General features: G+C 41.1%; 1 protein-coding gene across 1 annotated transcript; it reads right to left on the reverse strand.

Moving 5' to 3' along the window:
• Positions 1–963: 963 nt before the first annotated feature.
• LOC138905498 (uncharacterized) lies at positions 964–2,570 on the reverse strand. Its single transcript, XM_070194022.1, has 2 exons — positions 2,541–2,570; positions 964–1,386 (listed from the first exon to the last, which is right to left on the reverse strand). The coding sequence occupies exons 1-2, from the start codon at positions 2,568–2,570 to the stop codon at positions 964–966; spliced, it is 453 nt and encodes a 150-aa protein (XP_070050123.1).
• Positions 2,571–14,101: the final 11,531 nt, after the last annotated feature.

A 14,101-nucleotide genomic window follows, 5' to 3' on the forward strand; every position in this document is an offset into this window, starting at 1 on the left:
TTGTGTGCCCGGTAACAAATCAATGCCAAAATCAATATCTCTGTCAGGCTGTATGCCCAGAAGATAAGCTGGAAACACATCTGGAAAATCCCTCACTACTGGAACTGACTCAACTGTAGGGGTATCAAGACTGACATCTCTCACATAAGATAGATACGCGTCATACCCCTTTTCAACCATTCGTTGAGCTTTAAGAGAAGAAATAACTCTGTTGGGAGTATACTCTAAGGTACCTCTCCACTATAATCACGGTAAACCTGGCATAGCCAGCGTCATGGTTTTAGCATGACAATCAAAAATAGCATAATGGGGTGACAACCAGTACATGCCCAAAATAATATCAAAGTCCACCATGCTGAGCAATAATAAATCGGCTCTAGTCTCAAAACCACTAAGAGCAATCAAACAGGGCCGATACACGCGGTCCACAATAAGAGAATCTCCCACAGGAGTAGATACATAAATAGAGGAACTCAAAGAATCCCGAGATATCCCCAAATATGGAGCAAAATAAGAAGACACATATAAATACGTAGAGCCTGGGTCAAATAATACGGATCCATCCCTATGGCAGACAGGGATGATAATTGTGATGACTGAATCTGAAGCAACGGCCTCTAAACGGGCTTGAAGAGCATAGTACCTGGCCTGGCCTCCTCCTCTAGGGCGACCTCGACCTCCCCGACCACCACCTCGAGCTGGCTGAGGAGCTGGGGTGGCAGCTGGGGCTGGAAGAATGGTCGGAAGACCCGGTGGAGCATGTGGAGGCTGATAAGTCTGTGGAGGTGCACCCCTCTTGGCTCTGGGGAAATCTCTAACCATGTGACGAGTGTCACCACACTCATAGAAACCCCTCGGAGGACGCGACGGCTGAGACTGACTCGGACCTGGCCTGCTGGACTGGCCGGTAATAGAACCTCGAGTAGGAGACATACTGAATACTGGCGGTATATAGTAGGGATCCTAAGGTCTAGGAGGAGCTGGAACACCGCTGGCTGCTGCAAGATTTGAATGAACAGGGCGACTCACAAAACCCCTACCATAGCATGCTGCTGGCGCACGAGCTCCTATATAATGACCAGTCTCTCGAGACCTCTTGGCCTCTCTCTCCTCTCTGTCCCGGGAGAACATGCCCTCCACTCTCCTGGCAATGCTCACTGCCTGCTGATAAGTGAAGTCCATCTTCAACTCCCTGGCCATACTGGTATGAATACTAGGGTGGAGTCCCTCTATGAAGCGACGAACCCTCTCTCTGATTGTAGCAACCAGAACCGGTGCATGGCGAGCTAACTCACTGAAACGGACTTCATACTCTAACACAGTCATAACACCCTGACGCAGCTGCTCAAACTCTGCGCGCCAAGCATCCCTGAGGCTCTGGGGAACCTACTCATTCAAGAACATCTCTAAACACTGAGTCCAAGTGAGTGAGGCTACCTCGTCCGGACTACTTAGCTCATAGGCACGCCACCAGTGATATGCTGCTCCCCTCAGTTGGAAAGCGGTGAAAGAAACCCCACTCGTCTCCACAATGCCCATAGTGCAGAGAATACGATGATACTCCTCAAGAAAACCCAGAGCATCATCTGAAGCTAGTCCGCTGAAACTAGGTGGGTGGTACTTCTTGTACCTCTCAAGTCTGAGTTGCTCTGCTTCAGAAGCAGCTACCCTGATCTCATGCTGAACCGGAGCCACTGGGGGCATATGAATATACTCTGGGGCCTGATCAACCTAGACCCTCTACTCAGGAGTGCGGGCTACGGGAGTCTGTGCCCCTCCCCCAAACTATGATGTAGCGGGACCTATCGGAAATAGTCCAGCCTGAGCCAGAGTGCTGAATATGCTCATGAACTAAGCTAAAGTCTCCTGGAGGGCTGGAGTAGCAATAGGGATCTCCGGTGTTGGCCCTCCAGCTGGAGGTGTTGGGGGTTCCTCTGACGCAGCTCTCACAGATGCTCAGTCTGCACCGCATGGTCGTCCCCTACCCCGGCCTCTGCCGGCTCTGACATGGGGCTCGGGTGCCTGATCGTCGGTCCTCCCGGTACGGGTCCTCACCATCTGTGAGAAAGAATAGAATAGAATCTTAGAATTTTTTTTAACTCGCACGACAAGGAAATCAAAGAAATATGATTGTTCTTAGCAGTTACATAGCCTTCCGAAGATAAGTACGGACGTCTCCACACCGATCCGCGAGACTCTAATAAACTAGTTTGTGAATAACGACACCTATGAACCTAGAGCTCTCATACCAACTTGTCACGACCCAATTTTCCCTCCGTGTGACGTCATGACAGCACCTAGTCTATACAACTAGGTAAGCCTAACATTTTGTGGAATAATGAAATAAAAAAAATGAATTTAACCAATTATTCAAAAATACACAACAAATCCCAAAACCCGCAACATCGTGAATCACAAACTACAGAAAGAAAAATCTAGTGTCTCTATACATCAGAGTCTAACAAGGAAAAATACAGAAGATAATGGATATGAGAAAGAGTAGAAGGGGACTCCGTGGTCTGCGGACACGGAAGATATACCTTGAAGTCTCCAAAGCTGTCCCGCCACATTGATAGTGCGTATGATAAGGTACACCTAGATCTGCACACGAAAAACATGTGCAGAGAGTAGCATGAGTACACCACAATCGGTACCTAGTAAGTGCCAAGCCTAACCTCAGTCGAGTAGTTCCTCGGCTTAGAACAAGGTATACACAATGTGGAATCTCCAGGGATACGTCCTGAATGAATATGCAGTACAGGGGGATCTCCTGGAATACATCCATAGACCCAAAGTAAATATGCAGTGCTGGGGGATCTCCCGAAATACGTCTGTAGTCCCATAATAAATATGCAAGACAGGGGGATCTACTGGAATACGTTCGTAGTCCCAATTTAAATATGCAAGACAGGGGGATCTCCCGGAATACTGTTCCGTAGTCCCAATTTAAATATGCAAGACAGGGGGATCTCTTGGAATACCGTTCCGTAGTCCCAAAGTAAATATGCAGCACGAAAGATAGAAATACAACTACATCACAAAATGTTTTACAATTTAGGCTAGGTACCAGTCAGGGAAGGAACGGGAAATTCACTAAGCATGCTGCACATAATTCACATAAATAATTAAGACATGTAGACATGTTGTAATAGACTAAACATGATAGCTACACATATTGGAATAACTTAATTAAGAATAAAATAGATTTGTACTCATTAAAATGGTATAACTCAAAATAACAGGAAAACATGTTGCTGCTTAGTAAGAAAATCGGGTTTTTACCACAACTAGCCCATGTACGTACTCGTCACCTCACGTACACAACGCTCACATATCACAATAGTTTCAAATCTTAAGGGGATTTTCCCCTACACAAAGTTAGGCAAGCCACTTACCTCGAACCAAGCTCAATCAATCGGTCACAATGCCTTTCCCACGAATATTCAGCTCCGAATGGCCCAAATCTAGCTAAAATCAATTACTTATCATAAATACAACCATAATAGACTCATCTAATTAATGAAATCAACATTTTAACAAAAAATCCGAAATTAACTCAAATATTTCCCGTGGGGCCCACGTCTCGGAATCGAGTAAAAGTCACAAAATACGAACACCCATTCACACCCGAGTTTACTCGTACCAAAATTGTTCAAATCCGATACCAAAATCTTGATCAAAACCCCAAAATTCGGCCTAAGAACTTTTCTCAATTTTTCACCCCAAATCCGAAATTAAACGATGAATTCAAGCATAGATTAGTGGAATATAATCATAAAGGAGTTAAGAATTATTCCCCAATCGATATCTCTGGAAATCCCTCAATCCTTCGTCCAAAATCCGGGCTCCCAACTCATGTTTTTGATAAAAATGGCAAAACCCCCGTTTTTGGAAACTTTAATACTGCCCAGACGCGTCCTTCTTTGCGAACGCGGCCACACCCTCGCGTTTACGAAGTACAATTTACTTTGGCCCAAAAATCCTCCATCGCGAATGCGATGCACATGTCGCGAATGCGAAGACCACTCAGCTTGACCCTTCACGAACGCGGGATCTCCATCGCGAACGTGAAGCACAAAATCTCGCCTGCCTCCAGTTCTTCTTCACGAACGCGAGGACCATGTCGCGAACGCTTAGCTTCGAGGTTCCATACCTTGGCGAACGCGAGAGAGACATCTCGGACGCGAAGAGTAATTCAGCTTTCTTTCCCAGATACCTTACGCGAATGCGAGGACTCCCTCGCAAACGCGAAGAAGAAAATGCCTGCAACAGAACACCAGAAATCTGCTATCTTCCAAAGTCCAAAAGTGATCCGTTAAGCATCCGAAACTCAACCGAGGTCCCCGGGACTTTAACCAAACAAACCAACAAGTCCTAAAATACCATACAAACTTAGTCGAGCTCTCAAATCACATTAAAAAAAATGCTAAAATCACGAATCACCTTCCAATTCAAACTTAAAGAACTTCAAACTTTAAAATTCTACAACCGATGCCGAAACCTATCAAATCACGTCCGATTGACCCCAAATTTTTCAATCAAGTCATATTCGATATTACGGACCTATAACAACTTCCAGAATTGGATTCCGACCCCGATATCAAAAATTCCACTGCCCGCCCAAAATTCCAAAAATCCGACTTTCGCCATTGCAAGCCTAAATGAGCTACGGACCTCCAAAACACAATTCGGACACGCTCCTAAACCCAAAATCACCTAACAGAACTAACGGAACCGACGGAATTCCATTCCGGAGTTGTCTTCATATAGGTCCAACTACGATTCAAATCTTAAGGCTTAAGATCTCATTTAGGGACTAAGTGTCCCAAAACACTCCGAAACTCAAAACCAATCATCCTGGAAAGTCATAGTAGCAGAAATAGATATGGGGAAAGTAGGTAATAGGGTATTGGGGTTATTACTCTCAAAACGACCGGCCGGGTCATTACATGTTGTTACCCCAGGACTTCAAGAGACTTTAGCACAGTTCCTGAGTATGTTTGGTACATTGACTATGGTGGAATTGATCACTATTGCACCAAACATTCTGCAGATTGGGGGAGTAGCCCAGACTCCTATCACAACTCTAGAGCAGCAGGTTCATGTTGGTCAGGTTTCGGGTGTAGTACCGGTATAACCTGTTATTTGGGTTTGGCCTGAGGTCAGGCCAGAGGCATCAGAAGAAGAACAAAAGAGACTTGAAAGGTTTAAGAGGTATAGTCCACCTACTTTCAGTGGCACAACTACAGAGAATGCCTAAGAATTGCTAGAAAATTATCACTGTATTCTCCACACCATGGGTATTGTGGAGGTGAGCGGAGTTGCCTTTACTACATTTCAACTGTCAGGCACAGCGTATCGGTGGTGGCAAATATATGAAGAAGGTAGACCAGCCGATGTCACACCACCAACTTGGGCTCAATTTTCGGAAATGTTCTTGAAAGAGTTTGTTCCCCATACTTTCAAAGATGCGCGGCGCGCAGAGTTTGAACGGTTGCGTCAGGGCACTATGATAGTATCAGAATATGCTATCAGGTTCAGTGAGTTAGCCCGTCATGCACCTATCTTGGTTCCTACAATCAGAGAGCTGGTCCGCAGATTCATTGAGGGGCTCGAATATGATATTAAAATATGCATGGCTCGAGAATTGTAAACTGATACTCCATTTCAATAAGTAGTGGAGATTGCAAGGAAGATTGAGGGTGTTTTGGGCGAGGAAATGGAGTCTAAGGAGGCCAAAAGGTCTCGAAGATCTGGAGGATTCAGTGGATTTTACTCTTCATCTAGAACCCATTATAGCGGAGGCTCGAGCAGTCGGTCAGCTCAGTCCGCACATCAGATTACTCGGGGTGCTCCAGTTTGTAGTGCACCACCGACACGAGATTCTTACAGTGCTTATTCCAGTTATCCGGCACAGACTCAGTACGAGCAGCTGCGACCTTAGATGGGTTGTTATGAGTGTGGTGATACTAGGCATATCATGAGAGATTGTCCCAGAGTTGGGAGGGGTAGATTTCATCATAACACTCCAGCTACAAACTTTATTCCAGTCGATACTCCACGTGTACAGTCAGCTAGATGTGGAGGACAGGCGGGTAGTGGGCGCCTAAGAGGTGAAGGCCCGACCCATTTATTTAATCACTATGATTTGGCTGAGGCCAATACACCAGATGGTGTCGTTACAGGTACGATCCTAATTTTTATTCTAAAAGGATATTTTCCTTAATTTGATTCGGTTCTGAATATTGAGGTGAGTCCTCCTATTATGCTCCACTTATGGGTGAGCTTCGTAAATTTGTGAACCACTTATATGTTCATCCCTGTTGAAAGATTTGAATGTGTGAGCCCGTGTCTGTCATTTATTTTTGGTATACCATTGAAGGATGTAAGCCCAAAAGTAATTTTTATTATTCATTACAGTGGGTTTAATGTGTTTCGGAATAATTAATTCCAATTTGTATGAATTATATGCCCTACCGGTAGGAGGGTTCATTATATGTTGTGAAAAATTATTTATGAAATATAATGAAAAGAAGAAAGAAAGGAAATTGAAAATTTCAGTTGGCACAATGTGCAACATACTTGTGATTCGGAGTTGAGGACGAGATCCTCGCATTTTTACATGATGTGAAATATTTAAATCAGGCTGCAAGCCGCGATGAAAGTTATGTAAGGACGAGGTCCTTGTGGTGAAATATTTATGAGTTTAAAATTTTTCCTTTGTGAAATTTAATTATACAATAGTATTAATAGGGAGTCATGCCTGTTAGGCTTATTTAATAATTCTTGTATATTTTTCTATGCATATTCAAATATTTTGGTGCTGTAAACATTGAGTTTTGACCTATGAGATGAGTGCCCAGGTGGCATTAAATGTGACTCATTAATCCGAGTAAGCAATCATGAGGTCTTCATGCCTCACATTCTGTTGTAAGTGTTGTGAAAAATTCGATATGAGGTGGAGGTTAATATGAGATTAATTGATGATTCTGGAATTAATTATGAACAACTTTTAAGACCGGAGATGTGGTGATGAGCATACATATGATGTGCTTCATGACCTGATATCATTATAATAATGCAGTGCTTGTAATGCTGAGATTGGTGTTATTGATATATACCTTGTGGTATTGTGTTGGGTTGTGGATGTGTTGTTAGGAGTTGTTTTGGTGTTACTTTGGTAGGTGGTTAGGCCCAATTACAGGGGAGACTCTACCGAAATGTTTGAAAAACAAATTTGGGAGTTAGTAAAATTTGGATAATTGAGATTTGCAAAGGAAGAGATAAGTTATGTTATGTGTTTGAGGGCGAATGATGCTAAGCGGGGGAGAATGTAACACCCTAGAATTTTTTTTGAAGTACTTCAACACTATCAAGAAAATTGATGTGTGCGTAGGCACGAGTTGCTATAGCCAGTTGAGACTAATACCGTGTGTTGTTGTGAAAATTAGACCTTTTGTAATGTTTGGAGTGAAAGAAATTTGATCTTAAAGCTTACAAATATGGATAAAAGAAATAAACTCAAATGAGATGATGTTATCACGCTTATATCAAATGCGGTAGTGTGGAATCAACCGTGAGTATATGTGTAAAAGTAAAATCATCAATTTGGTAATCTCAAAATAATTCTTAGAACGTTCGAGGATGAACGTTTGTTTAAGAGGTGGAGAATGTAACGACCCAACTTGTCGTTTTAAGAAATTACGCCCCGTCCAGTGACTTAAGGTCTTGAGAAGCTTCACAATATGTATTATGACCCGCGTGTGTGGTCGAGTTTGGTTTTCAGAAGATTCGGAATTTAATTTAAAGAAAACAATTCTCATTTTGAAGCTTAAATGGAAAGAGTTGACTGGGGAGTTGATTTTTGAGAAAACGACCCCAGAATGGAATTTCAATGATGGCAATAGCTTCGTATGATGATTTTGGACTTAGGCGTATTTTTGGATTTGCATTTGGAATTTCGTAGGACAATTCGACGCATTTTGGCGAAAGTTGAAAAATAGAAGATTTTTGAAAAATCCTACCGAAGGGTGAATTTTTGATAACGAGGTCGGATTTTGATTCCGGAAATTTGAATAGCTCTATTTCGTCATTTATGACTTGTGTGCAAAATTTAAAGTCATTCCGGATTGATTTGATACGTTTCGGCACAAAATATAGAAGTTGGAGGATTTGAAAACTTATAATTTGATTCGATGCGCGATTCGTAATTCCGGTGTTTGATGTGGTTTGAAGCCTCGACTAAGTTTGTATTGTATTTTGGGACATGTTGGTATAATTGGTTGAGGTCCTGGGGAGCCTCGGGTGGATTTCAGAAGGTTAACGGAGCAATTCGGACTTGGAAGAAGCTGCTGGAAAATGGCAGCAGCTGTTGGATTCGCACCTGCGAAAATTTGGGCGCAGGTGCGACTATCGCAGAAGCGAGATGAAGCTCACAGAAGCGAAATTGGCTGGGCTGGACTGAGGTCGCAGGTGCGAAAAATTTCCCGCACCTGCGTGAGCGCAGAAGTGGAAGCTCTTCTGCAGGTGCAAGGGCAGCGCCAGTGGATGTCGCACAAGCGAGAATTGGCTCGCAAAAGCGAGCTCGCAGGTGCGATAAAATAGTCCGCAGGTGCGCAAACTGGGCAGAATGTTAAGGACCAAAAATGGTCATTTCGCCATTTTTGTTTTGGGATTTGTGGAGCTCGGATTTGGACGATTCTGTAGGGATTCTACACAAGCTTGGTTGGGGTAAGTGTTCTATATCCTAAAGTGATTATATTTCATGAATCTATGATTATATTCATCGTTAAATTCGGATTTAAATGGAAGAAATCAAGATTTTTACAAAATCTTCCAAACATGAAAATTTAAGATTTGGAGGTCGAGTTGTTATTGGAATTCAATAAAATTGGTATGATTGAACTCGTATCGGAATGGGTGTTCGGATTTCATGAAAATTATGTTGGGTTCCGAGAGGCGAGTCCTGCATTGATTTTTGTTGACTTTTGGGAATAAATTTTTAAGTCGACGTATTACTATCCAGAATTGTTTTCGATGAATTTTAATGAAGTTATACAATTAATTTGGATAGATTTGAGCTGGCTTTAGGTCAATTCAAGCAACAAGGCGATTTTGGAATATCGGCATAACTTCAAAAAAAAGTAAGTGTCTTGCTTAACCTCGAGTGGGGGAATTACCCCTTAGCCATTGAGTCTTATGTGCCATTTCTGAAATGTGAAAAGCCGTGTACGCGAGGTGACGAGTACGTACTCAGGCTTATACATGCAAAATTCATTGAATTAAAGTCTTAAGCATTATTGTGACAATTTGATGTGATTGTTACTTGATTATTTATGTAATTCCGTGAATTTGCTAGTTTGATAATTATTGGAATTTAATTTCATTATGGATTTTTCCCTCTGCAAATAATTAATTAAATGAGTTTAAGAAGAGGTATTTATATAATTATTGAAAATTTGGAGTTAATGAAGACTTTGCTTTATGTTGAGTAATTTCTATCTCTGTTGATTATTTTTGGGTGTTGTACACATTGTGTGGAGCCTTCGGCTATTTGTTGTGAAATTAATTGACTTGGTTGTATCTTTGGAATTTTGGCTGTAGCCATTGGGCAAATTGTGATATGAATTGATTTTGTTATGTTGCCGTGATAATTTTCCGTGTAAATTGTTGTGTTGTGTTAATTATTATTTTGAAGATATAAGGGTGGCATTTCACTGTGGTTGTGGTTGTTGGAATATTGATATTGTCTAGGCGGAGCGATAAGGGTGGCAATAGGAGCGATAAGGGTGGCAATATGAGCGATAAGGGTGGCTATTGATATTGTCTGAGCGGAGCGATAAGGGTGGCAATAGGAGCGATAAGGGTGGCTATTGTCAAGGACGATATGTGATGATGTGGGGTTGTGGCGTTGATGATTTTCATGTGATGTTGTGATTTTCATGTGTTTATTTTTCTACCTTGTGCAATTTGTCTTGTTGTTGGTAAATTGATAATAATATGATTTATGTTGAAATTAAGATCCTATGGTTATTGCCAAGCGGATTATAAAAATGAAATGTGGGCACGAGGTGCCGTGAGTAAATAATGAGTATATTTGGCACGCGAATTGTCCATGCAGTTGTGATATGAAATGAGGGCACGAGATGCCGGGGGAAATATGATGATTTAATTATGGGCACGAAGTGCCGTGAAAATATGAAAATGGGCTGAGACTTGTGTTTACAAAAGAAATATGAAAATGGGTTAATGGGTTGAGACCCGTATTTTTTATGATTATGAAATGACGTGTCACATGGTAATTTTTTAATCGAAATAATTATATTCAAAATATTTATTTGGAAGGATTTTTATTCAAAAAATATTATATGAAAGAATTGTATTTTAAAGATACTTATTTGAGGAAATTTTATTTGAAAAGATTTATTGAAAGAATTATATTTGAAAAATAATTATTTGAGAAAAACTACATTTGAAAGAGAGTTATTTGGAAGAATTATATGTGAAGGATATTTATTTGAAAATCTCGAAATTATTTGGGCGTACATGTATTTATTAATTGTTGAGTGATATTTATGGTATTCTTGTTGTCTTGTTGCACATACCATTGGTTGTTTATCCTGCCCTTATTGCTATATGTTTCCTAGTATTTTGTATATTATATTGCACAGGTTATTAGACTAGTGAGTGTCTTGACTGTACCTTGTTTCTACTCCATTGAGGTTAGTCTTATACTTACTGGGTACCGACCGTGGTGTACTCATACTACACTTCTGCACATTTTTATGTAGAGCCAGGTATTGGAGATATCAGACTTGAGCAGAGTTAAAGTGCGATAGTAAGGATTCAAGGTAGAGTTGCTTGGCCGTCGCAATCCCTTGGAGTCTTTTCATTTCATTGTACTGTTAATTTGTAATCAAACAGTATTGTATATTCGGTCCTCGTGATCATTCTATGTATTCAGTTAGAGTTCGTGACTCAGTACTACCAGTCTTGGGAGGTTTTATATTCATATTTGTTCCGCTGTTAGTTTTAATTACTTATTTTTTTAAAAAAAAAAATGGCATGAAAAGGTTAAATCGGCTTACCTAGTCTTAGAGACTAGGTGCCATCACGACGCCTGTGGTGAGATTTTGGGTCGTGACAATTCTCTAAAAAAAGCAACAAAACAGCGAAAAATACAAAAAAAAAGAGTCATGTTTAGTTTAGATTTTCTTGTAACAGACATACGCCCGACCTGATTTCCCACGATGGGATACGTAGGCTACCCACGTAGGGTCCGATCCTACTCTTGTAATAAAAAAAATTATTTCTATATATTCGGGACTATACCACGACTTGATTTCCTTTGGTAGGAATACGTAGGCAATCCACATCGGATTAGTCATTTTTTGTAATCGAACTACGTTTCGGCCTAATTCCATTGGGATACATAGGAAGTATTAGTCAAACCCGGCCATATCATTTCAAATTCTATCATTTTTGCATCTACTGCATGACAGAGTCATTAATAACAGAACTTTCTTCATCAATTTCTTATGTAACGAACCGATCGATTGTTTTGAGCTCTAGCATGTCATTCGATGGTTTAAGTCCTTGAGTAGTTTCACTTCATGTTTTATGACTTGTACGCATAGTCGGAATCTGATTTCGGGAAGTTCGGAGTTGATTTGGAAAGAAAATTCTCAATTCGGAAGCTTTAAGTTCGAAGAGTTCACAAAGGTTTGACTTTTGAGTAAACGACCTCGGAATCCCAATTTGAAGGTTCCAATAGGTTCTTAAGATAATTCCACACTTAGGCGTATGTTCGGGTTGAGTATCGGGTGGTCCAGGAGCATTTCAGCGCTTATTATGAAAAGTTGGCATTTTGAAAGTTTGGAATTTCCTAAGTTTGATTTGAAGTGGACTTTTGTGTTATCGATATCCGTTTAGGGTTTCAAGCCTTGAAATAGGTTTGTATCGTTATTTATGACTTGTGTGTAAAGTTTGGCATCATTCCGGATGTTTATGTATGAATCAGACGCGTTCGTCGAAGTATGAATGTTTGAAAGTTGAAAGAAGGTTTCGATCATCGATTCATAGTTTTGATGTTGTTTTGTGTGAGTTGAGGCATCGAGCAGGTCCGTGTTATGTTTTGGGACTTGTTGGTGTGATTGGACGGGGTCCCAGGGGCCTCGAGTGTGCTTCAAGATGGTTTCAGACAAAGTTTGGCTGAGTTGTTGTTGCTGGTTTGCTTGTGCTTGTTTTGTTCTTCGCGAACGCGTGAGGTCTCGCACGTTCGTGAAGAATTAATTGAGCTGGGAGGCTTTTGTTCTTAGCGCTCACGATAGGGAAGTCGCGTTTGCGAAGTGTTGGGTAGTGGTGCTCTGCATTCACGATCGCTTGGTCGCGTTCGCATAAGAGAAACTGTCATGCAGGGGAATTTGGTCTTCGCATTCGCGAATGGGCAGCCGCATTCGCGAATGTGCAGCCGCGTTCGCTACGGGCATGCTGGAAAAGGTTCACATTCGTGGGCCCTATCTCGCGTAGAGGAACTGGGGATCAGAAGCTGGTAGTGCTTCCCGAATACGAGGGCCTTTCTGCATTCGCGAAGAAGGTCGGATTGGGCAGTGTTATTTCAAAATTGGAGGTTGGGCTCATTTTCACCTCATTTCTTCCATGGGAGCCGACTTTGGGGCAATTTTGGAGCACCATTTTCATCATCAATCTTAAGGTAAGTGATTTCTACACCTTGTGAGTTAAATAAATGGTTTATATGTGGATTTAAACATGAAAATTTATGGAAATTGTGGGATTTTAGGAGAAAATCCATAATTCGGTAATTTTGGATTTTGACCACAAAACAAGACATGGAATTGGGAATAAATTATATATTTGAGTTCTTGGTATTATGAGAATTGTTATAAATTGAGTTCTTGGCCTGAGGGTTGACTTGTTGACTTTGTGAGCGGAGTTGAGAATTGTTATAAATTGATTGATTATGAGAGTTGGAGTATATATTTATTGGTTTTCATGTTGTTTGACTAGTTTCAGATCGTTTGGCTTTGAATTGAGGAGTTAGAGAGGCTTTGGAGCCAGTTGTTTGAACTTTGGAGCGAGGTAAGTCTCATGTCTAACTTTGTGAGAGAAAACTACCCGTAGGTATTTAAATTGTTATGTGCTACTAGTTGTGGTTGTTGCGTACGCACGAGGTGACGAGATTATGTATGTAGCTAAAGCACGTTTATGTTAGGGTAGACCTAGGACTCTATCATGTAATATTTGAGTTATTTGAACCCAATCTTCTAGCTTGATTAATTGAATTTATAATTGGATTCAATTTAGGAATATATATTAGGCTGAGCCATATCACCTTGAGTTGTTGCAAAAATATTTGATAAATGGTAAAGGTTATATTCACTTTATGCTCCTTTACCTGTATTGTAAGAACGTGACTCTGGTCGAATGCCTCGACAATATATTGAGATGCATCTCTGATTCGCGCCGGTCGACCCTCGGCAGTATACACACTACTCTGGATCGGGCCGTACGACCTCGGCATAATCATGCGTGATACCGCTAGCAGTCCAGATATTCATGAGATTTCCCTTTTATTGAGACCTGGCATTTATGTAGTGTACCTTACCCGTTTGAGACTACCTTTGATATTTCTGATCTGTTGAGAAAACATATGACATTCGATAGATTTATATTGCCAAAAGAAATGTTGGAGGATTATGTTAGTTACCGTTTTACCTCATTATTACTGTTGTGCTTCATATCTGTTTATGATTTATCATACTGATTTATTGGACCCACTAGTAAGTGTCGATGTCGACCCCTCGTCACTACTTGTCACGACTCAAAATCCGCTAAAGGTCGTGATGGCACCTAACACCGCCGTCAGGTAAGCTAACAGTGATTAATCAATTTAATTACTCATTTTAGTACCTTAAAAATCATAATTTGTATTAATGGAATAGTGAGAAATAGAATTTACACGAAGTACAATAGTGATCAACCTGTAGGAACCCCCAAAAACCGGTGTCACAAGTGCATGAAAATCAACTAGGAAATGCAGCTCACGGTAAAGTCCCCGAAATGGCCGCGCCTCTGTGCCCAA

The sequence above is a fragment of the Nicotiana tomentosiformis genome, chromosome 2 (assembly GCF_000390325.3).
Source record: "Nicotiana tomentosiformis chromosome 2, ASM39032v3, whole genome shotgun sequence".
Taxonomy (NCBI): Eukaryota; Viridiplantae; Streptophyta; class Magnoliopsida; order Solanales; family Solanaceae; genus Nicotiana; species Nicotiana tomentosiformis.